General features: G+C 53.0%; 1 protein-coding gene across 2 annotated transcripts; it reads right to left on the reverse strand.

Annotated features, from left to right (window-relative positions):
* Positions 1–926: 926 nt before the first annotated feature.
* On the reverse strand, positions 927–17,304 carry HTR6 (5-hydroxytryptamine receptor 6). Of its 2 annotated transcripts, none has more exons than XM_055262089.2 (3): positions 15,699–17,304; positions 3,171–3,329; positions 927–2,986 (listed from the first exon to the last, which is right to left on the reverse strand). In XM_055262089.2, exons 1-3 carry the CDS (start codon positions 16,410–16,412, stop codon positions 2,537–2,539), a joined length of 1,323 nt encoding a protein of 440 aa, XP_055118064.1. In that variant the 5' UTR covers positions 16,413–17,304; the 3' UTR covers positions 927–2,536. The 2 variants fall into 2 exon arrangements, with proteins under 2 accessions (XP_055118064.1, XP_063487819.1); XM_063631749.1 differs by having other exon boundaries at positions 15,690–17,114.
* Between the last annotated feature and the right edge of the window lie 5,723 nt (positions 17,305–23,027).

Consider the following 23,027-nt stretch of genomic DNA (forward strand, 5'->3'; position numbering starts at 1 on the left):
ATGATTGTGCCACAACACTCCAGCCTGGGTGACAGAGTGAGACTCCGACTCTTTTTTTTTTTTTTTTTTTTTGAGACAGAGTCTTGTCTTGTCACCAGGCTAGAGTGCAATGGCATGATCTCAGCTCACTGCAAACTCCACCTGCCAGGTTCAAAGGATTCTCCTGCCTCAGCCTCCCAAGTAGCTGGGATTAAAGCACTGCCACCACACCCAGCTAATTTGTTGTATTTTTAGTAGAGATGGGGTTTCACCGTATTGACCAGACTGGTCTCCAACTCCTGACCTCAGATGATCCACCCGCCTCAGCCTCCCAAAGTGCTGGGATTACAGGCATGAGCCACCATGCCCAGCCAACTGCAACTCTTTTTTTTTTTTTTTTTTTTTTTTTTGAGACGGAGTCTTGCTCTTTTACCCAGGCTGGAGTGCAGTGGCGCGATCTCGGCTTACTGCAAGCTCCGCCTCCCAGGTTCACGCCATTCTCCTGCCTCAGCCTCCTGAGTAGCTGGGACTACAGGCACCCACCACCGCACCCGGCTAATTTTTTGTATTTTTAGTAGGGACGGGGGTTTCACCATGTTAGCCAGGATGAGTCTCAATCTCCTGACCTCGTGATCCACCCGCCTCGGCCTTCCAAAGTGCTGGGATTACAGGCGTGAGCCACCACGCCCGGCCAACTGCAACTCTTAAAACACAAAATTTAAAAACAAACATTTATGCAACTCTTGTTGCTTTTAAACTAAACTGCTTATGTCATACATGGAAAATGGAGGCTCTGAAAGGGGAAAGGATTTTGCTGGGGTCCCAGATTGAAGGGGCAGAATCTGGACCAGAACCCAGGACATCTACACCCAGGCCTCTCCACGACACCAGCTGCTTCTCAAGCCCTGAGTGGCCCCTCAGTTGAATCCAGTCCACACCACAGCCACTGCCTTCAGCTAGAGTTTATTGAGAGTCCCTTGGGCAGGCCTGGGGGATAGGGGAAGCCTCACAAGCACCATGGCCCCTCAGTTGGCCAGCGGCCGGGGCCAGAGTTGTGTCTCATCAGCACCAAGAAGAGGACCAGGCCAGGCGTGGAGGACCCCCGGGGAGTTTGTGTTGATGGAACTTGGGGGAGGCAGGGCTGAAAAGGGACCGATGGCAGGTAAACTGTGGCGACCAGGAGTTCCCCAACCCCCTGCCCCCAGAAACCAAGGCCCCTGTGCCGGAGTCCACCTGCCGCCTCGTGGGCCCCACCCCACACCAGGGACAGCTCTTCTTCGACTCTGCTGTGCTGACCCAAGTAGCTACCATTCCCATTTCTCTCACTGACCCCAGGGAAGGCCAGAGGGAGGTGGGCAAGGGGCTGGATTTATTCCCATCAGTTGTTCCCGTCTAGGTCCAAGGACCCCCTCAGGATCGAGGAAAACCAGTCCTGAGGCTGAAAAAGAAACTGCCACTAGCCCCTTTTGCCCCCAGGAGAGGCAGTGCAGCAGCTTGGGAGCTGGGAGGGTCCCTGAGAGATGGGGTCCCCACCCAGGAGCCAGAACAGGGAGTTGGGGAACCAGAGTCAGGCTTTGGGAAGCCAGGCCGGGGCTGAAGAGGGGGAGGCAAATGGAAAGAGAACAACGGGAACAAAGAGCCCTTCCTGACACACAGCCAGAGAGAGAGGCCAGGGGGCTGGATAGCTGGGGGTCGTAACAACAGAACGTACCACTTAACTGACCATGTACTGGGTGCTGGGCACACACTGTCTTAATTCTCAAGACAACCCTGCAAGATAGATAGGCATCATTTCTCTACCTTACACATGGAATAACCGAGACTCGGAGAGGTTAAGTAACTCGTGTCAGGCCCCAGAGCTCACAGGTGGTAGAGCAGAGGCCCACATGCATGCTTGCCTGCCTCCCAGGTGCAGCTGCTGCCACATATATACCAGGGAGGGGAGACTGGCAGGTCCAAAACCCTCCAGCAAATCATTCTGAGGGTTAAAGATCATCTAAGGCAGCACATCTCAAACTGTAATGGGCATGTGATTCACCTGGGATCTTGGTAACATGCAGTTCTGACTCAGCAGGTCTGGGCAGGGGCAGAGATGTGCATTTTTCACAAACTCCCAAAGGTGATGGTAATGCTGATTGTCCATGGACTACACTGTGAGTAGCAAGGGGTTCAGCCCAGCATTAATCCATGCCTGCGGGTGGGGGCATTCCCTCCCGTCCAGCCTGAGAGAATGGGCAAAGACCATGATTGTTTTCATCCTAACCTGAACCAAGAGGTCCTTCTCCCCAACATCCAGAGTCCTCCAGCCCATCCTCTGCACACACACGTTAAGCTCAACAGTGGAGCATCCTTCAGAACACGGTATCTGAGTCAGCTATGATCCCTGCAGGTAAGGGGCCTGGAGATGGCAGCAGGGGCCAGCTCTGCACACCCGCCTGGAGCTCAGAGGGCTCCTAGGAGACCTGCAGCCTCCTGGTCTTAGCCAGGAGCTGGCCCAAGCCCTCAGGGTCTGGGTTCTGCTCAATCCAGCTCCCCACTGGCCAGCCCCAAGCCCAGGTCAGTTCGTGGGGGTGCCAAGTGGATGCGGCCGCAGCTCGGGCTCCGCAGGGTCGATGTTGAAGAAGTTGACGGCAGCAGCAGCCCTGGTGGGCAGCGGGGGGTCCCGGGTGGCCTCGCCAGGAAGCAGCAGCTGGGCCGTGAGCTGCAGGCCTGAGGAGCCGCCTGAACCTGCGTCTGAGTCCAAGTCTGAGTCCGGCGGCAGGGGCAGCGGCAGCACCTGCTGTAAGCTAAGGCCGGGCCGGGGGCCGCTGTGAGAGGTGCGCAGTGATGGCGAGGCCAGGTTGGACTGGCGCTCCCGGGGACAGCGTGGACATGGCAGGAACCTGCCCAGCGCCCGCTTGAAGTCCCGCATGAAGAGTGGGTAGATGATGGGGTTCATGGTGCTATTACAGTAACCCAGCCACGTGAGGACATCGAAGAGGCCTGGGGAGATGCAGTCGCACACGGCCTGAGGGGAGGGGATGCGTCATGCCTGGTCCCAGGGCAGGGACCCAGGCCACCCTTCCCAGCACGGATGGAGCAGACACACACACATGCACCACGAGAGGCAGCCTGCCCTCCCCATGCCTGGGCTGGGATCCAGGTCCTCTCCTGCAAGGGCCGGACTCACCTACCCCCTGCTGTGGCATTACCTGGACTATGTTGGCCACAAAGAAGGGCAACCAGGTCACAAAGAACATGCCCAGCAGGATGCCCAGTGTCAGGCTGGCCTTCAGGGCCTTCCTGCTGTGCTTCGTGGCTAGACGCCTGCTGTCAGCAGACTCCACCCCTGGGCGTGGGGTCCTGGGCACCTGCAGAAAGGAAGGCCACATGAGTCCATTGAGAAAGGGCCCCCGTCTGACCCTGATCCTAGCCACAGACTGAGCTTCAATCCTAATTCTAGACTGAGCCCTAGTGCCAGGATTAAACTGAGCCCTGTTCCTTGACTGAGTCCCAACTAGAGTCCTAGACCGAGCCCTGACCCTGACTCCAGGCCAAGCCCTGACATCAGCAATAAACTAAGCTCTGACCTTGGTCCCCCACTGAACCCTGACACCTACCATAAAGCCCTACATAACCAAGTTCTCAAACCAAGCCTCAAGCGTGGACCTAGACTGAGCCCTGATCCTGGTCCCACACTGAGCCCTGATCCTGACCCAGAATTTCATAAGGAGCTCTAGGAAGTGCAATGAAACAGAACAATACCTGAAACACAAATCAGATGGTTCAGAAGAACAACCATCCCTGCAAAGACAATACGTAACACGGGCCAACACACATATTACAATGAGCCCAGCACCTTCCAAAGCCTTTAGTGCTACAGAAATCAATTGCAATTCACTGGGCACAGTGGCTCACGCCCGTAATCCCAGCACTTTGGGAGGCCAAGGCAGGCAGATCACTTGGTCAGGAGTTTGAGACCAGCCTGGCCAACAGGGTGAAACCTTGCCTCTACTAAAAATACAAAAATTAGCCAGGCATGGTGGCAGGCACCTGTAATCCCAGCTACTCGGGAGACTGAGGCAGGATAATTGCTTGAACCCAGGAGGTGGAAGTTGCAGTGAGCCAAGGTTGCATCACTGCACTCCAAGCCTGGGTGACAGAGCGAGACACACACAAAATCAATTGCAATTGAACAGTACTTGAAAAAGAGGACCTGTTACTGTCCAGAGCTTGACAATTGCTTTGTATGTGGATTCTCTTCATATTTGGGAGCAATAGTCTTGCCTGGGCAATTACTCTTGAGCCCCACAAAATAGAAAGGCTTTTTTGAGAATGTGTGCACAAAGCCAATGTTTGCAGCTAAATCTCTTATAGGTTCCTAAGGATGCTGGTGACCTTGGCATTTTACAACTCAATTATACTGCGAACTGGCAGGCATCTCCATTCTCAAAAGTGGACAGGAAGAGGAGGAGGGGGTAGGAGGGAAGAGGAGAAAGAAGCTACTTCCCAGCAGCCACTGAAAGGAAGGCATGGGCCTGGGGAGGTTAGAATTTGACTTTGCAAACTGGCCCCCACAGTTCCAAAGGGCTCTCTGAGCTGGATGATTCTTTAGCTCAGCAGTGCTCTTCACTTGTTAAACTTCATGAGCCCTTTGAAAAGCTAACGAATTCTACACACACACACACACACACACACACCCCTCCCCAGAAAATAAAAGGCTTATAAATTTTTATACACACACACAGACAAGAAAACAACGTTCCACACTTCCAGAAGTTTCAGAGATGACCTTGAAGTCTCTAGGTTTCCACCAGAAACCCCTAGGAGTCCGTGAAAGCTGGGATGTGAAGCCCTCCTCTAAACCATGTGTTTCTGTAATCAATGTGGATTTTCATATATTAGATTTACACAAAATTAGGCCCACCTCTATTTCCTATTTAATTCCCGTGGGCAGTGGTGTGCACAATTCATCATGAGCTACACAAAGGGTGTGTTTGCTGTCTGTGAACACATCTGGGCTTTGACAGCCAGGGATTTTCCTGGCACTGGGATTTGTCCAGTTCCTAAATTGCGTGAGAGCCCTGCTTAGTTCTCGAGGCCAGAGGTGGGTTGGATGTGGGGAGATGAGGTCAGAAGGAGGCAGGAGCAGAGCCAGATTCCCAGGCAACCTTCCGCAGATGGAAAGGCGGAGGAGGCAAAGCCAGGATGTGTCAACTCCAGGGAGAACCAAAGCCAACACCCCACCCCACTCTGCTGCGCATGCCCTCGCCTCCAGCCCCTGCTCTTTCTAGGCCTCCAGAGTTGGTGTCTTGTCCATGGTGCTGAAACCCCAACTACATGCGGTCTTTTCATAGGAGCTGGAATTCTAACTCCGAAATGGCAAGGAGGTTGCTGGGGCAGGGAGACAAAGCACATTGTAATCCCCACCCCTCAACGTGTTTCTTCACATGAAATCTGGTTGTACAAATATCAAGGTTATACAAATTCACAACAGAGGCCTTGGTTTCTCCCTTCTGTCTCGGTGAGACAGCGTTGTACAGAGGCAAAAGCTGGGCTTTTAAGACAGGTGATCTGGCTTCAAATCATGCCTCTACCACTTACTCACTCTGTGATCTTGAGAGAGCCTCTGTTTCCACATCTGCAAAATGGGAGAAATGATACTCAGCTTACGGCGTTGCTGTGAAGCTATGGATAATAAATGCATGCATAGTGTCTGACATTGAGTAGGTGCTAAATACCTGGTAGCCATGTTGCTGTTTCAGTGATATGTGCTGTGACGTTGGGGTGATTTTGAGCACTGTTGGGGAGCCTGTCCTTCTGCCAGCAGCTCTGGCCTCCCAAAAGCAGCACAGACACCAAGACAAATGCTCTAAGTCACCACGCTGCAGCTCAGATGCTATGACTAGAGGATGCTCTCCTCCGACTCCACCCCATCATACACAAGTCTGCTCCAAAGTCATTCCAAGTTAGTGAGGGAGCAAAAGAGGGTCTTTCTCTCCTCCCTCCTCTTCTAGTTTTCTCTCCTCCAGAGCAGACTCTATATGGCTTTTGTGACCACATCATGGTCAGCCTGGAGGAAGAGGCTCCTGCTTCCCCAGAAGAATCTCCTAAGACCTGCCACACCTTCAAATTGCTGCCATCAATGGGAATAGACGGCATGGAGAGGGATGAGACACTCATCTAGGCATCACTCTGACCCTTAGTGACCTGAGGAGGGCAGGGGACAGGAGGCAGCCCTGATCTTATCAGAGCTCTAGGGCATGGGGGAAACTGAGGCACTAGGGGGAATATCTCAGGTCAATCACTGGGGAAAGGAGCTCCAGAGAATGGGGTGAAGATGAACTGAGATTCCCTTTCTAGTCTCCCTGGGAACAATTCCAGGTTTTTCTTTCTCCTCTGCTTTCCAGAGAGTTGACTCAAGAACACAGGCAAGAGGAAAGAGAGAAGGAAACTGAGACTCAGAAAGGGTAGAGGACACTCTACCCTTCCCAAGGTCACACCGTTCCAGTACAAGGCCTCCACGCAAAACCTGAGTGGCCCCAAATCAGCATTATCATCCCCATTTCTTGAGCACTTACTACACATCAGCATTTGATAGTCATTAGGTTGTTCAGTCTTTATGAGAGGTAGGCATTGTCATCCCCATTTTGCAGATGAGACAACTGAGGCTCGGAGAGGCAAAATGACTTGCCAGAAGTCACACAGCAGTTAAGAGTTGAGTTGGGGATTCCATCATTTCTGGCCTCAGGAACTCCACTCTGCCCACTTCACCAAGCTGCTTCCACCTTGGAGATGGCATCCATGGGCCCAGTCAGGGTGGGGTTACAGAAACCCCACCACTGTCAGCAAGAGGCCCTCATGGATCAGAAGCCAATGGCAGTCACTAGTCCACACCCCGGCATCTGGCTGATGCTGGCATCACCCTTCTGGATTCTCTCTCCCCTGTAAGCACCTCGCAGCCCCTCGGGGCCATGTCCTGTCATTTGCATCTCCCGTCTGTATCAGTGTCAGAGGGCAGCTTCCTGAAGGACAATCCAGGGCCCTTCCAGCCAACAATCGCATGTACAGCTTCCAGCCAACACCTACATTCATGTCTGCATGCTTGACACATCCAAGAATGTGTCCCACAGCACCACTCGTGTAGGAAAAAATTGGAAACAGCCTTAATGTCCATCAAAAGAAGAGTGGTTTAGGCTGGGCGTGGTGGCTCACACCTATAATCTCAGCCCTTTGGGAGGCCAAGGTGGGCAGATCACTTGAGGTCAGTAGTTCGAGACCAGCCTGGCCAACATGGCGAAACCCTGTCTCTACTAAAAATACAAAAATTAGCCAGGTGTGGTGGTGCATGCCTGTAGTCCCAGCTACTCAGGAGGCTGAGGCAGGAGAATCACTTGAACCCAGGAGGTGGAGGCTGCAGTGAGCCGAGATCACACCACCACACTCCAGCCTGGGTGACAGAGTGAGAGTTTGTCTCAAAAAAATAAAAAGAGAAGAGTGGTTTAAATAAACCATGGTGCATTCCCACTACAGAATACTACACAGATGTTTTAAAAGAATGAATCAATCAAATGAAAAGATCTCCATGATTATTAAATTATAATAGCAGCTTGCAAAGTAATAGATACAGCATGATTCTATTTGTTTAAAAAACAATATCCAACACAAAGCACTAAGTTTCTTTAGGTACCTGTATAAATACATAAGCACATAGAGAATGACCCGGAAGGGCCAGGTGCAGTGGCTCACACCTGTAATCCCAGCACTTTGGGAGGCCGAGGCAGGTGGATTGCTTGAGTCCAGGAGTTCAAGACCAGCCTGGGCAACATGGTGAAACCCCATCTCTACAAAAAATACAAAAATTAGCCAGGCATGGTGATGTGCGTCTGTAGCCCCAGCTACTCGGGAGGTTGAGGTGGGAGGATCACCTGAGTCAGAAGAGGTCAAAGCTGCAGTGAGCCGTGGTTGTACCACTGCACTCCAGCCTGGGTGACAGAGTGACACCCTGTCCTAACAGAAAAAAAAAAAAAAGACCTAGAAGGACATATCCTAAATTGATGCATGTCCCTGGGAGTGAAAGGTGATTAGCTGGAATTTGGAGGTCTTTTCCTTCATCCCTATTGTTGAATTTTTAAAGTGTATTTATGTATTCCTTTATGCAATTAATTTTATTTATTTATTTTTTTTTTTGAGACGAATTCTCGCTTTTGTTGCCCAGGCTGGAGTGCAATGGCACGATCTCGGCTCACCACAACCTCCGCCTCCCGGGTTCAAGCGATTCTTCTGCCTCAGTCTCCCAAGTAGCTGGGACTACAGGTGTGCACCACCATGCACATCTAATTTTGTACCTTAGTAGAGATGGGGTTTCTCCATGTTAGTCTCAAACTCCCGATCTCAGGTGATCCGCCCACCTCGGCCTCCCAAAGTGCTGAGATTACAGGCATGAGCCACCACACCCAGCCCACAATTAAATTTTTTTACCATCATCTGATCATAGTGTGAGAGTTACAAGACAGACTCTGGAGCCAGACTGCCTGGTTTCAAATCCTGGCTCTGTTACAAACTAGTGGAGTGACCTTAAGCAAGTTACTTCATCTACGCTTCCACTTTCTGTTCTGTAAAATGGCATTAAAACAGCATCTACCTCATAGGATTATAATAAGGATAAAATAAAATAATACACTGAAAGGTAGAACGGTGCCGGCACATAGGAAGTCCCATAGAAGTGTTAGCTATGGTTGTCGTTATTACTAGTCTCTGGCTCAGCTGTTTGATAATGGTGGTGATGGTGCTGGTGACAGCAGTGATGTTTTTCCCTAGAAAGAGTCAAAGTCGGCTGGGCGCGGTGGTTCACGCTTGTAATCCCAGCACTTTGGGAGGCCGAGGCAGGCGGATCACGAGGTCAGGAGATCGAGACCACGGTGAAACCCCGTCTCTACTAAAAATACAAAAAAAAATTAGCCAAGCGTGGTGGCAGGCGCCTGTAGTCCCAGCTAGTCGGGAGGCTGAGGCAGGAGAATGGCGTGAACCTGGGAGGCGGAGCTTGCAGTGAACTGAGATTGCGCCACTGCACTCCAGCCTGGGCGACAGAGCGAGACTCCGTCTCAAAAAAAAAAAACAAAACAAAAAAAAAGAGAAAGGGTCAAAGTGGTGAGCTCCCCAGAAACATATATTTTACCAACAACAGGAAAAGACAGGCACGAACAACTGTGTTGTTGTTGTTGTTTTAAAGATGGGGTCTTGCTCTGTTGCCTGGGCTGGAATGCAGTGGCATGACCATACCTCACTGCACCCTCAAACTCCTGGGCTCAAGCAATCCTCTCACCTCAGCCTCTTCGAATAGCTGTAACTACAGGTATGTGCCACCAGGCCTGGCTAATTTTTTATATATATTTTTAGAGACAGGAGCTCGCTATGTTGCCCAGGCTGGTCTCGAACTCCTAGCTTCAAAGGATCCTCCTGCCTTGGCCTCCCAAAGTGTTAGGATTACAGTTGTGAGTCACTGCCTAGCTGAAATTTGTTGATCACTTACTATGTGCCTGGTATTTTATATATATTATCTAATTGACTCTTCACACAGACTTGTGTGATAGATGTCATGACCCCTGGAGCATAAGGAGGTAAAATGCCTTGCCCAAGGTCATCCAGCTATGAGGGAAAAGAGGCAGGGCTTGAACCCTGACCAGCCGGACCCCCAAGCCCCTGCTCCAGCCCTGGCTGCACCAGGCTGCCTGGCTCTGAGCAGCAGCCAAGCCTGCCATGCTCGGCAGTGTCACTCTGCCAGCCTCTCCCTGGCTCGGCCCCCTCCTCCCCCTCACAGATATTTCTGTGATCACAGCCTCCTCCTCTGAGGAGGAGGAAAGACAGAGATGGAAGGGAAGATGGATCACTAAGACAGAATGACGCTTAGTTGGGTGAGAGAGGGTGAAAAAAGGAGGGGGAGGAGGAAAATCGGGAGAAATTGATGGGACAGGAGAAGGGGGAGGGGAAGACGGAGCACACGGAAGGAAGACATGGGAACTGAAGGAGAGAGGGGTGGGTGGGAGTGGGGAGGAAGGTGAGGTGTAGAGATGGGATGAGGTTATGGGCCACAGAGACCCAGAAATCCTGCCAGGAAGAGGAGGAGGCTGGGCCTCTCCTGCTGGGCTCTCCCTCAAGCCGATGGCCCATGCTGCATCTCTGAAACCGTCCCTAACACCCTGGACCCTCCACAATCTCCCAAGGATGGCTCAGTGCCACCCACATCCAGGCCCCCACCTTCCACCCTGCTCCCAACACACACACTCCCCTGCCCTGGTAGCTCCTCACTCTGCCCCACGGCTCTATCGTCCATCCCCAGCCCACACTCCCAGCCCCAGTGCTAAGCTGGGCCCCTTCCTCCCAGCCCTGAGGTGGTGGGAACACCTGGTGGAAACCACTAAGCCAACCAGTGGCCTTTTAAAAGCCCGTTTCCATAAATAGACATATGGAGAGGGGATGAAATGCTCAAGGCTGACCAGCTCCCATGTTCTGACCCCAGAGGAACTGGGGCCTCGAGACCTATGCCCAGCTCCTTTCCCTCTGCAGGGCAGCTAGAGACTGGAATGGGGCAGGAAGCCAAGGCTAAGTGGGGCTGGGCACAGGAAAAGGGAAAGGGTCCCAGGCACTCACATCTGATTCATTCTCATCACTTCCTTTAGGTCCAAACATTGAGGGGGCCTCCACCTCCAGGCCAGCTCTGGTGGGAAGAAAGGGGCGGTGACCCAGGAGGGCCAAGTAGAGGCAGCATCCCAGATGCAATTTCCCAAAATGCAGGCCGTTCACCAGGCAATCAGGAAAATGGCCTGCAGGAGGCTTGCTTAGGAGCCGAGTGGATTTGAAAGCAGGAACAGAGGCAGAGTTTGCACACGTCACGTTCAAACCAAGAGAATGGGCTTTCCAGAAAGTGGGGGGATTAGAACAGACACATTTCTGGCTTGAGAGGCCCCTGAGTCACTCTGCCTTAGAAGTAAGGCGCTGGCCTAACCAACCCATGAAGACCCCGCCAGCCTTTCACTTTAGGGCTGGGTGTGAGTGCTTTGCTTTCATCTTCAAACATACACAGTAAATAATAGATTTTGAATGTTTGCCGGGTGAGGCACCCCTCTTATAAGCTCCATAATCCTCATCATGATACAGTTTGATGATTAATGTCTGTACCCCTAACTAGAACAGATTTCAAGAGGGCAGGTGCTGTTGGTCTCGTTCACCACCACATACACAACCTAGAACAGCTGCTGTGCAAAGCAGGTGTCAATACATGTCACCAAGCAAATGAACTCACACGATAAAAAGCTGAGGATCATGACACTGAAGAAGTGACCCTGAAAGGCATGAGAAAACAGGCAACCGCACAAACAAGGCTGGACTACCAGGCTCCTTGAAGCACTGTGTTCACTGCGTTCCTTCCATCAATACATACTGAGCACCCACGATGTGCCAGGTGCCCCTAATTCCTGAGACCATGGGGGAAAACAGAAAGACAGGCCAGGCACGGTAGCTCACGCCTATAATCCTAGCACTTTAGAAAGCCAAGGCGGGTGGATTGCCTGAGCTCAGGGGTTCAAGACCAGCCTGGGCAACACAGTGAAACCCCGTCTCTACTAAAATACAAAAAAATTAGCCCGGTGTGGCGATATGCACCTGTAGTCCCAGCTACTCGGGAGGCTGAGGCAGGAGAATTGCTTGAACCTGGGAAGCGGAGGTTGCAGTGGGCCAAGATCACGCCACTGCACTCCAGCCTGGGCGAGAGAGTGAGACTCCATCTCAAAAAAAAAAAAAGAAAAGAAAACAGAAAAACAAGTTCCCCACCCTCATAGGCCTAAATTCTAGAGGAAGGAAATAAACAGTAAATAAATAAAAATGGGTAGGTATAGAACACGTCAGGAGGTGGGAGGTGCTGCTGAGAGAAATAACTTAGTAAATGAGGACTGGAGAGGACCTGGGGAGGGTGACAGGTGCTGCTCTTGAGAGAGGGATTAGGGGAGGCAATTCAACAGAGGCTGGAAGGAAATTATGGAAATTAGGGGGAGAAGAGGGTGGAGACCTGAAGAAAGGGCACTCCAAGCAGAAGGAACTGCAGGTGAGGCAGAATGGGCTTGGTGTGTTCAAGGAACAGCAAGAAGGCCAGTATGGCGCAAAGAGAAGAAACAAGCGGGATTACAGAAGGAGAGGAGGCCAGATAGGGTCAGAGGGCCAGGTGATGTGAGTCACAAGGCCACCAGAGCAGAGGAATGAAGCGGCAGGAACTGCATTGTAAAGGGATCATTGGGGTCACTGTGGAAGGTTGAAAGGGAGCAAGAATGGAATCAGGAAGTCAGTTAGGGCCAGGTGCAGTGGCTCACGCCTGTAATCCCAGCAGTTTGGGAGGCCGAGGCTAGCAGATCACGTAAGGTCAGGAGTTCAAGACCAGCCTGGCCAACATGGTGAAACCCTGTCTCTACTAAAAATACAAAAATTAGCTGGGCGTGGCGACACGTGCCTGTAAGCAGCCCAGGTAGGAAGTCATCAGCGTGTGGGTGATATTTTCAGTTACAAGACAAGATGAGGTCACTAACAGAGCAAATGTGGAAAAAGGATGAGATGCTCCGGGGACTGAGGCCTAGGGATGCCATGGCTCGGGCGGATCAGGAGGACCCAACAGAGGAGACCAGAAGGCACAGAGAAGAAAAGGGGCAAGGTGTAGGGTCCCCGAGCAAAGCATTTCAAGAGCATCACTGCCCACAGGCAGCACACCAGCACAGGGCGATGGCACCAGCCAGATCTGAGCTTAAACCTCACTTACCAACTGTGCAATCTTGGGCAAGTCACCTCCCTCTCTGAGCCTCAGTTTCCCCACCTGTCTAACAGGGGTGCTGGTAGTACTTGACTCATTGGGTGTTTGGGGATTAATGAGTTTAGCTCAGTGCCTGGTACAGAGTGAGTGCTCACAGATTGTGGGGCTGCAATTGTTAGCACCTGGGAGACTCCTGCCCAGGTTCCAAGACCACAGATTCAGGTTCAAGCCTAGTACCAGCCAGCGAGATTCGTGGAAAGAAAATCTGTGTGGTACCGGCACCGCTGGAACTAGGAATCCTGATCTCTCCCACCCCAACCTCACCCAGACCAGCCAACTTCTCACATCCTTAGTCATGAGAGCAGAGCTTCCTCAACTGTGGGAATGGAGATGATTTTAGATGGTAAAGGGACACCCCATAAAATGAGTGAATCACAGAATGAGCACGTCAGCCCATTACAGCTGTCTTCCAGCTCTTCTAGGTGCGTCAAGAGAAAGTCCCACATTGATGCTACCATGTTTGTGATACCTTCTAGCACGCTACAAAGAGAAAGCAGGCCCTAGGCGCATCACCTCAACCACACCAAGCTGCGTTTCAGTGATACAGCTGGAGCTTCTTCAGTTTCATTGAAGTGGTGTTTGTGATCGCCTTCTATTCATGGCAAGGGATACAGATTTTCCATTTCTAGAGGAGATATGAAGTTTTCTTTCTACACAAATTCATGGAAGTAAAAAGATAAAAGAGATGATTTAAAGAAAATGCTAAGAATGCCAGGCACAGGGGCACGCACCTGCAATTCCAGCTACTCGGGAGGCTGAAGTGGGAGCTCGAGGCCAGCCTGGGCAACATAGTGAGACCCTGTGTCTAATAAGTAAATAAATAAAATGCCAAATGCATGTGAATTAAGTGGCTTGAGGTGTGGAGGTGGTGGTGGAAGAGGCATTAAGGAAGATATCCCCAGGCAGTTCTTGAATGCCTGAAGCTTGTGAAACACTCCTTTTCAAGAACTCAGGGACGCCTGTAACCCTAGCACTTTGGGAGGCCGAGACAGGAGGATCGCTTGAGCCCAAGAGTTCAGTGAGTTATGATCGTGCCAGTGCATTCCAGCTCTTCAGGCTGGAATGAGCTATGATCAATTCTAAGCTGCAGTGAGCTATAATCACACCACTACGTTCCAGCCCTCCAGCCTGGGTGACAGAGCAAGACTCTGTCTCTTAAAAAACAACAATAACAACAACAACAAAAAAAAACAAGAACCCAGGGTATATGGCCCAAGGCAGCCATCCCACCCATGAAGAAGCAAGTCAGAGTCCCAGCCACCTGCCAAGGCTCAAGAATATTCTACAGGGAGCATGGATAGGGAGAAGGAGCAGGGTGGCAGCCAGGACTCCCAGTCCATGTGGGGCCCTGCCCCCACCCCAGGTGATGGGCAGGGGCAACTTTGGGCCTCACCCACCGGGGTGGGACAGGCAAGCTTGTCTGGGGGACTGCCAAGGAGGGTATTAGCCTTTCACCCCTCTGCCAAGTCCCCATGTGCCCAGTGATCTCTAATGCAACCCCCACCCTCCTAGAGCTTTCACCACCCAAGGCTACACCAAAAGAGCCCAGCTGGGACTTTCCTCAAGACCTGCGACCTAAGTCACTGGGTCTCAGGCCTGGTCGGTCTACACTCCCACCCCTCCAGGGTGGACAACAGGAGTCAGGTGCACTGCGGCCTGCATGGCAAGAGCAGGCAGTCACTTATAGACAATGCAAGGCCTTGAGCTAAGAGCACCTACCCCATTCCCAGGCACTGAAACGAGATGGGACCTACTATGCACAGTGGGGATCAAAACTGACCTCGATCAGGAGGTCAAGAGCAGCCTGGCCAATATGGTGAAACCCCGTCTTTACCAAAAATACAAAAGTTAGCCTGGCGTAGTGGTGGGTGCCTGTAATCCCAGCTACTCAGGAGACTGAGGCAGAAGAATCACTTAAACCCGTGAGGCGGAGGTTGCAGTGAGCCAAGATCGCGCCACTGCACTCCAGCCTGGGCGACAGAGCGAGACTCCGTCTCAAAAAAAACAAAAAAACTGACCTCGATATGTGTGACCCTCCTGGAGGGTCAGGGAGGCAGAATGAGCAAGTCATTCTTATGACTTGTTCTTATGGAGAATAACAGAGATGGGGAGTGCAGATGGGCCTGCAGACAGGGTGGTCAAAGATGGCCCCTGGGAAGAAGGCAGCCGGGGGAAGAACATTCCAGGCACAGGGAACAGCAGGTGCAAAGACCTGGGCACAGAAGTAAGTCCAGGGCCTTCTAGAACCGTGAGAAAGGCCACAGGGCTGTTGCAGAGTAAGAGAGAGGGAGAGGGGAGGTGACACTGGAGAGGTTGGCAGTGCGGGATCCTGAGGCCAGAGCACAGTGGGGAGCCTGAAGAGTCTGAAGCAGGGGAGCGACATGATCATTTCTTTTTTAATTGCTCCGGCTTCTATGCAGAAGATGGAGAGTACTGGGTCTGCGGCAGAAGCAGGGGAGCCAGGAGAAGTCTATGCAGCCTCCCGGGTAAGAAGTGGCAGGGGAGATGGCACCTGTTTAGAGCAGCACCAACAGGTCTCGCTAATGAATGGCATGAGGGTGAGGGAGAAAAGTATTCCTAAGTTCCTGGCATGTGATGCCGCAATGGTGGGGAAGACCAGGGAGGCAAAGATGGGGAGAGTTGGGCCACCATAAATTCCCTGTTGCACATGGTACCTGGGAGAAGCCTGCCCCACCATCCTGACGGAGCTATCCTGTGGTGGGTGGGTCAGGCATTGGGTCTGGAGTTCAGAAGAAAGGTGGGCGCTCCCAACAGCCACGTAGGGCCATGAGCAAATGTGTGCTAAGTGGGGATGCCCAGGGGGTCCCCAGGGGCTGCTCATTCCTCTCTATCCCACAGCCCGGGTCTCCCTGCACACCCCGGGTACCTGCAGCGTCTCCGAGGCCTGGCTGGCCATGCCGGTAGTGAGGGAGGCCACCTGCACGGCCTGCTTGCGGGCAGCCAGCAGGATCCTGCAGTAGGTGAAGCATATGGCACCCGAGGGCAGGAAGAAGGTGAGGCCCGACGCCACGAGGACGAAGGGCAGGCTGGCCAGCAGGCGGCACTGACCCGGGACGGGTGGCCGTGCGTGGCCCAGCTCGTGCCAGCCCAGCAGCAGGGGCAGGAAGGAGGCGAGTGCGGCGAGGCTCCAGGCGCCCAGGACTAGCGCCAGGGCACGCGGGGGTGTCATGCGCAGCTTGTAGCGCAGCGGCGAGAGGATGAGCAGGTAGCGGTCCAGGCTGATGAGACAGAGGTTGAGGATGGAGGCGCTGCAGCACATCACGTCGAAGGCGGTCCAGAGCAGACAGAGGCCGCGCGCCAGCACCCAGCGCCCGTACAGAGCGTTCAGCATGGCCGGCGGCATCACCACCAGCCCCACCATCAGGTCGGACGTGAAGAGCGACACCAGGAAGAAGTTGGACGTGTTGCGCAGCGCCGGCTGAGTGCAGATGAGCGCGATCAGCAGCGAGTTGGCCGCCGCCGTCAGCGCGATGACCACGCACAGCGCGGCCGCCACCCAGCCGCTGCCTCCCGGGGCCGACGGCGGCCCTGCCCCCCAGGCCAGGGTGCTATTGGCGGTGGGGTCCGGCTCTGGGACCATGAGGACCGGGGGTGGAGGGCAAGGGCGTGATAGGGTGGCGGGAAGGCAGATGAGGACCCCGGCGAAGCCCAGGCTGGACGGGGACCGTCGGTGAGAACAGACCCAGACTCACCACGCCCCCCGGGGGAGGCGAGAGGGGGGACATGGGCGGGGGCGCTCGGTCGCGCTAGGTCAGGGGGCAGCGACTACAGGAGGACGCAGAGTGGTTATTTGGGCGCCCTCGGGGACGGGGCAGGGACACCTGGAGCAAACGGGTTGGAAGTTTGGGGAGGGGCACCCGATGAGCCGAGGCCCCTAAAGGAAGCGGCGGAAAGTCAAGCAGAGGTCGGATGGGCGCCCTGGGGTGGGAACAGAGCCCCCTGGAGGGGGCGGGCAGCAAGATAGGGGAGGGGCGTCCAGCCGGGTCAGAGTGCGGGGAAGTAGGAACGCGGGGAGGTGGGTGCGGGGGGTGAATGGGCGCTCTCGGGCCGGAGAAGACTCCCCGCGGCCGGTGGGCGTGTGGGGTGCCAGGGCGGGGTCCGCAGGACGGGGGCCTAGGGGCCGGAGCAAAGCCCCCCTGGGAAAGGCAGGACTCAGCTGGCGCAGAGGCACCGGGATCGGGCGCACACGGCCTGTGCGGCGCGGGAGTTCGCCGGGGCCGCCAGGCCCCGCGGGAAGAGGAGGGCAGCGGCCGCGCGGCGCCCCTTCCCCACCCGGCCGCAGGGTCGCCTCCGTCTCCCGCCCGCACTGGTACCTGGGGCGCTCTGGCTGCTCCGCCGCCTGCGACTGCGGCAAGCGCCGCGGGGCTGCGAGAGGAAGAGGCGGCCGCGGGCCGGGCGGGCGGCGGGCCCGGGTCTCCCGAGCCCGGGAGGCGCCGCGAGGGGCCCGCACGCGCGGAGGAGCGGCCGGGTGCAGCCTGGAGCGCGCGGTCCCCGTGCCGCGGAGCGTGCGCCCCGCCTCGCGGTGGGCGGGGAGAGCCGAGCCCTGGCCCTGCAGGGGGGCGGGGTCCTGGCACCCCGGGCCTGTGGGCCGAAAATCAGAGCGCCCCAGCTGCGTGGGGTCACCTCCCGGGCTGTGGCAGCCCCCACGCCCTCAGATGCTCCTCCCAACCCACATGTGGCGGGGGCGCAGGCGGAACTCGGAGAAGGGGGCTGTGACCTGCCTTTATCCAGGGGCTGCTCCCTAATGGGTGCCTGCCCACTCACAACGGGGTCACCGGGCTTTCAGGGGAGCCAGGAGTTGGGAAATATTGGACAAATCGCCCGACACCCCTCTGGGCCTCAGTTGCCATATCCGTAAAATGGGTTAGTAATTCTGGGCATTCTTCACCATTAGTTTGAGCAAGAAGCTAACCTTCCCCAGGGCCTTTCCGGCAGAAACCATCCCAATCGCCAAAGGGGCCAGGTACTAAGGTTGAAGTCCCTGAGCTGTTGACGCTCCTAGTCTAACAGAGCGTGAACAGATTTGAGAATCCCCAGGCTAGGTGGGTTAGAGTCGCTGCAGGCAGAGGCGCGGGGTGTGGTTTCCCCTGGGTGTGACCTCCTTCTGTCCTCTCCCCTCTGGCTGAGAAGAGTCTCTGCCTAACACTGCTGTGCAGGTTAATACTGCCATTCATTCATTCATTGAACAGATATTTCAATGCATCTTTTAAGGCGCATCCACTAGATGTCAGGCACTGTTCTGACCCATCAGGACACTACAGTGGCCAAAACAAAGATCCGCACCTCCATGGAGCTTACATTCTAGTGGAAGGAAACAGACAATAAACAATAAGCATAATCAACAGAGAAAGTGGGCCCGGCGCGGTGGCTCACGCCTGTAATCCCAGCACTTTGGGAGGCGGAGGCAGGCAGATCACCTGACGTTAGGAGTTCGAGACCAGCCTGACCAACATGGTGAAACCCCGTCTCTATCAAAAATACAAAAATTAGCTGGGCCTGGTGGCGGGCGCCTGTAATCCCAGCTATTCGGGAAGCTGAGGCAGGAGAATCGCTTGAACCTGGGAGGCAGAGGTTCCAGTGAGCCAAGATTGTGCCACTGCACTCCAGCCTGGGTGACAGAGCAAGACTCTGTCAAAAAAAAAAAAAAAAAAAAAAAAAGGAAAGAAAGAAGGAAGGAAGAGAAAAAGAAAATGTAGTATAAAGAGAACGGGGTGGGATCATTTTTTCTCCACAGAAACAGAAAAATAATACTTTCCAAATCGAAGACTCCTGCGATGTCCCCAGGGGCTTTGTTATATGGTTCCTACTCCTCCAGTTATTTATTCCGACCCCTACAATAATGCTGAGAGGTAGACGTTAAACTGGGGTTCAGAGAGGCCAAGAGACTTGCCCCAGATCACCAGCAGCAAGTGGTGAAGTGGAAATGAAACCCAGACCTGCTTGATGCCCATGGCAAAGAGAGCCCATTACAGATGGTCAAAAACCTCCCCTCAGGCACCTCAGAGCCTGCAGCACCCACCTGCCAACTCTAAGCCACTATTTGGTGCTCAGAGCCCCAGCCTTGCCCACAGAAGCATCTTTTTTTTTTTTTTTTTTTTTGAGACAGAGTCTCGCTCTGTCGCCCAGGCTGGAGTGCAGTGGCACAATCTCGGCTCACTGCAAGCTCCGCCTCCCGGGTTCACGCCATTCTCCTGCCTCAGCCTCTCCGAGTAGCTGGGACTACAGGCGCCCGCCACCACGCCCGGCTAATTTTTTATATTTTTTAGTAGAGACGGGGTTTCACCGTGGTCTCGATCTCCTGACCTCGTGATTCGCCCGCCTCGGCCTCCCAAAGTGCTGGGATTACAAGCGTGAGCCACCGCGCCCGGCCAGAAGCATCTTTTAAGCAGATAGAGGAGGCCTGTCCTTCCTCCTTGCCACCACACTGCACCACTGTGACGATTTCTGCCATGCCCCCAAGGAACAGAATGTAGTACAGCAAGCCTGGCCAGAGGGTCAGAAAGACCTGGCTTGGGATCCCAGCTCCATCCCAGCTCTGGGATTATAGGGCCAGTGGCTCCATCTCCTTGGGTCACAGCTTTCTCTTCTGTAATAGTTAGCAGAACAATATGGCACCCACCTCACAGAGTAGCTGAGGGGATTAAATGACACTGATGTAGTCTGTATCTTTGGTACTATGTTAACACTAGCTGGCCGGGCGTGGTGGCTCACGCCTGTAATCCCAACACTTTGGGAGGCCAAGGCGGGCAGATCACCTGAGGTCAGGAGTTCGAGACCAGCCTGGGCAACATGATGAAACCCTGTCTCTACTAAAAACACAAAATTAGCCATGTGTGGTGATGCATGCCCACAATCCCAGCTACTCAGGAGGCTGAGGCAGGAGAATCACTTGAACCCATGAGGCAGAGGTTGCAGTGAGCTGAGATCACACCACTGCACTCTAGCCTGGGCAAAAACAGCGAAACTCCATCTAAAAAAAAACAAAAAACCTAGCTCTTGGCCTTAGTGTTCCCATCAGCACAATCATAATGCATTCAGCTCTGTGCTAACTCCTTGAGCCCAGGGATTTCTGACGTGGACAACTGCAACCCTGAGAGGTGCTGTGTGGAAGGATTTTGGAGCCCAGCAACCCAGGTTCATCATCCAGGGTCTGCCACTTGCTCTGTGAAGTTGTGCAAAGCCTCTTTGCTGCTATGAAACCAAGGCAGTGGAGCTGTGAATGAGATGAGTAAAAAATTTTGCCTGATAAATGTCGCTTTGTAAAAATCTGTATGTAGTGCATAGAATATTAGTCTTTCTGCTTTCACTTTTCCCAAAATACTTGATATCTTTTATTTTTAAAAAAGACCTAAAGATTAGCTGAGTGTGGTGGTGCACGACTCTAGTTTCAACTACTTGTGAGACTGAGGTGAGAGGATTGCTTGAGGCCAAGCGTTCAAGGCTGCAGTGAGCTGTGATCACACCTGTGAATAGCCACTGAACTTCAGCCTGAGTGACAGTGTCTCAAACAAACAAACTAACTAAAGAAAACCTGGCAATAACTTTAACATTTGTTCATTCTGGGTGATGGATCCACTGATGTTTGTTATACTATGCTCTGTGCTAAAATTTAAAATTTTAAGATTGGGCCAGGGTCATGGTGCCACCTTGCGGCCATACTGTTATTATCTTGAACTTGAGGCTTTTTTTTCTTTTTTAGAGACAAGAGTCTCGCTCTGTGGCCCAGGCTGGAGGCAGTGATGCTATCATAGCTCACTGTAACCTCGCACTCCTGTGTTCAAGCTACCTTCCCACCTCAGCCTCCCAAGTAGGTAGGACTAGAGGTGTGCGCTACCACACCCAGCTAATTTTTAAAAGTTTTTTGTAGAGACAAGGTCTTGCTGTATTGCCCAGGCTGGTCTCAAACTCCTGGCCTCAAGTGATCCTCCTGCCTCAGCCTCTCAAAGCACTAGAGTTACAGGCATGAGCCCGACACCTGGCTGACACCTTTATAGACGCTTCGTGTGTGCTCTCCTATAACTGTCATTTGGGTCATGAAATAATGAAGTCCTAGACCTCTTAACATTTCAAGGTAAAGAGGGACTTTCAAGAATACTCAGCTTTTGCTTGATTACTTCTAGCCATGAGAGCTTCCTCCCCAGAGGAGACAGCAGGTGCCACTACGGAACAGCTGAGTTTTAGGGAGTCGTCTGCCCCAGACCTCCATGCCTGTCAGTTCACAGAGGACCGGGGCAAGCTCCTCATGACAGAGATGGAGGAATCAAGGCCCCAGGGAGGTTGTCAGCCTGCCCAAAGCTGCTCCGTGCCAGAAGGCAACTGAACAACTGGGTAAACTCCCTGAAGGCAGGCAGGGATCTGTCCGTCTGGTTCACGTTGGATCTCTGGCACATATTAGGCTCTCAATAAATATCTGTTCAATGAATGAATGAATGAACAAAACTATCAGTGCAACACCCTGCAGCGTGGGCCAATCATTCATTCTCAATCATAATAACAGCTGACATCCATTGAGGTCTTACTAAAGCCAGGCATGTCCCAAGCTCTACACGTGCCCTGACTCACGTAACACTCACTGCGACCCTAAGAGTGAGGTCGGTGCGACCATTATTCCCCATTTTGCACATAGGAAAAGTGAGCCTTGGAGATCTTATGTGACTTGCTCAAGACTATAGTTAGGAAGTGGTCCAGCTAGGATTTGAACCCAAGCAGACTCAATCTCCTCAGAGGCTTGGAGCAGAGGAAGAAAACCAGTTGAGAGCTGGCTCCATGCAGGCAAACAAAGTGGAAAGAGAGGGGCCTGCATTGCTATCTGCGCTGCTACCAGCGTTAATCCCTTGTAAAGACTTTAAGTCCCGGGCCAGGCGCGATGGCTCACTCCTGTAACCCTAGCACTTTGGGAGGCCGACGCGGGCAGATCACGAGGTCAAGAGATCGAGACCATCCTAGCCAACATGGTGAAACCCTGTCTTTACTAAAAATACAAAAATTAGCTGGGCGTGGTGGCATGCGCCTGTAGTCCCAGCTACTCGGGAGGCTGAGGCAGGAGAATCACTTGAACCCACAAGGCAGAGGTTGCAGTGAACCGAGATTGCGCCACTGCACTCCAGCCTGGCGACACAGCCAGACTCCGTCTCTGATAAATGTTGCTTTGTAAAAATCTGTATGTAGTGCATAGAATATTAGTCTTTCTGCTTTCACTTTTCCCACAATACTTGATATCTTTTATTTTTAAAAAAGACCTAAAGATTAGCTGAGTGTGGTGATGCATGACTCTAGTTTCAGCTACTTGTGAGACTGAGGTGAGAGGATTGCTTGAGGCCAAGCGTTCAAGGCTGCAGTGAGCTATGATCACACCTGTGAATAGCCAGGTGTGCTATTAATTAAATTAATATTTTTAAAAGCTATTAATATTAAGCTAATTAATTAATATTAAGCTAATATTAAGCTAATATTTAAAAAGCTATTAATAGCTTTTAAAAAGCCTTAAAAAGGACTTTTTAAGTCCCTCCTCACTGGGGGAGGATGCAGGATGCAATTCCCTCCATCCCCGGAAGGTGGCACACCAAGGGATGCTTCTCAATTGACGTCTCTCAAGCCAGGCTACTCCCTCTCGCTGGGCTCCCACATCCAATCAGCAGCGCTTCTCACAGCCCGGCCTCTCCCACCCCACCGCCTGACATAACTGGCCCCACCCTCTCCCGCCTGCAGCCTTGCAGTCCCCGCTGATAGCCCCAGCATCTCCCTCCTCCAGCCTAACTTAGTCTCCTGAAACCCAGCTTTGCACAGACACCTCTAGGGCGTCTCAGTGCAAAGAGAATGAAGTCTGAACTCTGGCTGGCATTCCAGGCTGCACCAGCCAGGCCAACTCACCTTCCTGCTTTATTGCTTTATCTCCAGCAGACCATTATAGGCTTCTTTTTTCTTCCTTCCTTTCTCTTCTTCCCCTTCCCCTTCCTTTCCTCTTTTTTTTTTTTTTTTTTTTTTGAGACGGAGTCTCGCTCTGTCGCCCAGGCTGGAGTACAGTGGCACGAACATGACTCACTGCAGCCTCGACCTCCAGGGATCAAGCAATCCTTCTGCCTCAACCTCCCACGTAGCTGGGAATACAGATGCGTACCACCACACCTGGCTAATTTTTTGACTTTTTATAGAGACAGGGTCTCACTTTTTGTTGCTCAGGCAATCCTCCCGCCTC

Source organism: Symphalangus syndactylus, chromosome 22 (genome assembly GCF_028878055.3).
Source record: "Symphalangus syndactylus isolate Jambi chromosome 22, NHGRI_mSymSyn1-v2.1_pri, whole genome shotgun sequence".
Taxonomy (NCBI): domain Eukaryota; kingdom Metazoa; phylum Chordata; class Mammalia; order Primates; family Hylobatidae; genus Symphalangus; species Symphalangus syndactylus.

What these genes read in the sequence shown, in the direction of transcription:
- HTR6 (XM_063631749.1), bottom strand. Translation starts at nt 16,412, where the DNA reads ATGGTCCCAGAGCCGGACCCCACCGCCAATAGCACCCTGGCCTGGGGG. An exon ending in AGACGCTGCAGGTACCCGGG is followed by an intron (nt 3,330 to 15,689) that starts GTGTGCAGGGAG and finishes TCCTTTCTGCAG; the next exon opens with GTGCCCAGGACCCCACGCCC. An exon ending in TTGTGGCCAACATAGTCCAG is followed by an intron (nt 2,987 to 3,170) that starts GTAATGCCACAG and finishes CCCTCCCCTCAG; the next exon opens with GCCGTGTGCGACTGCATCTC.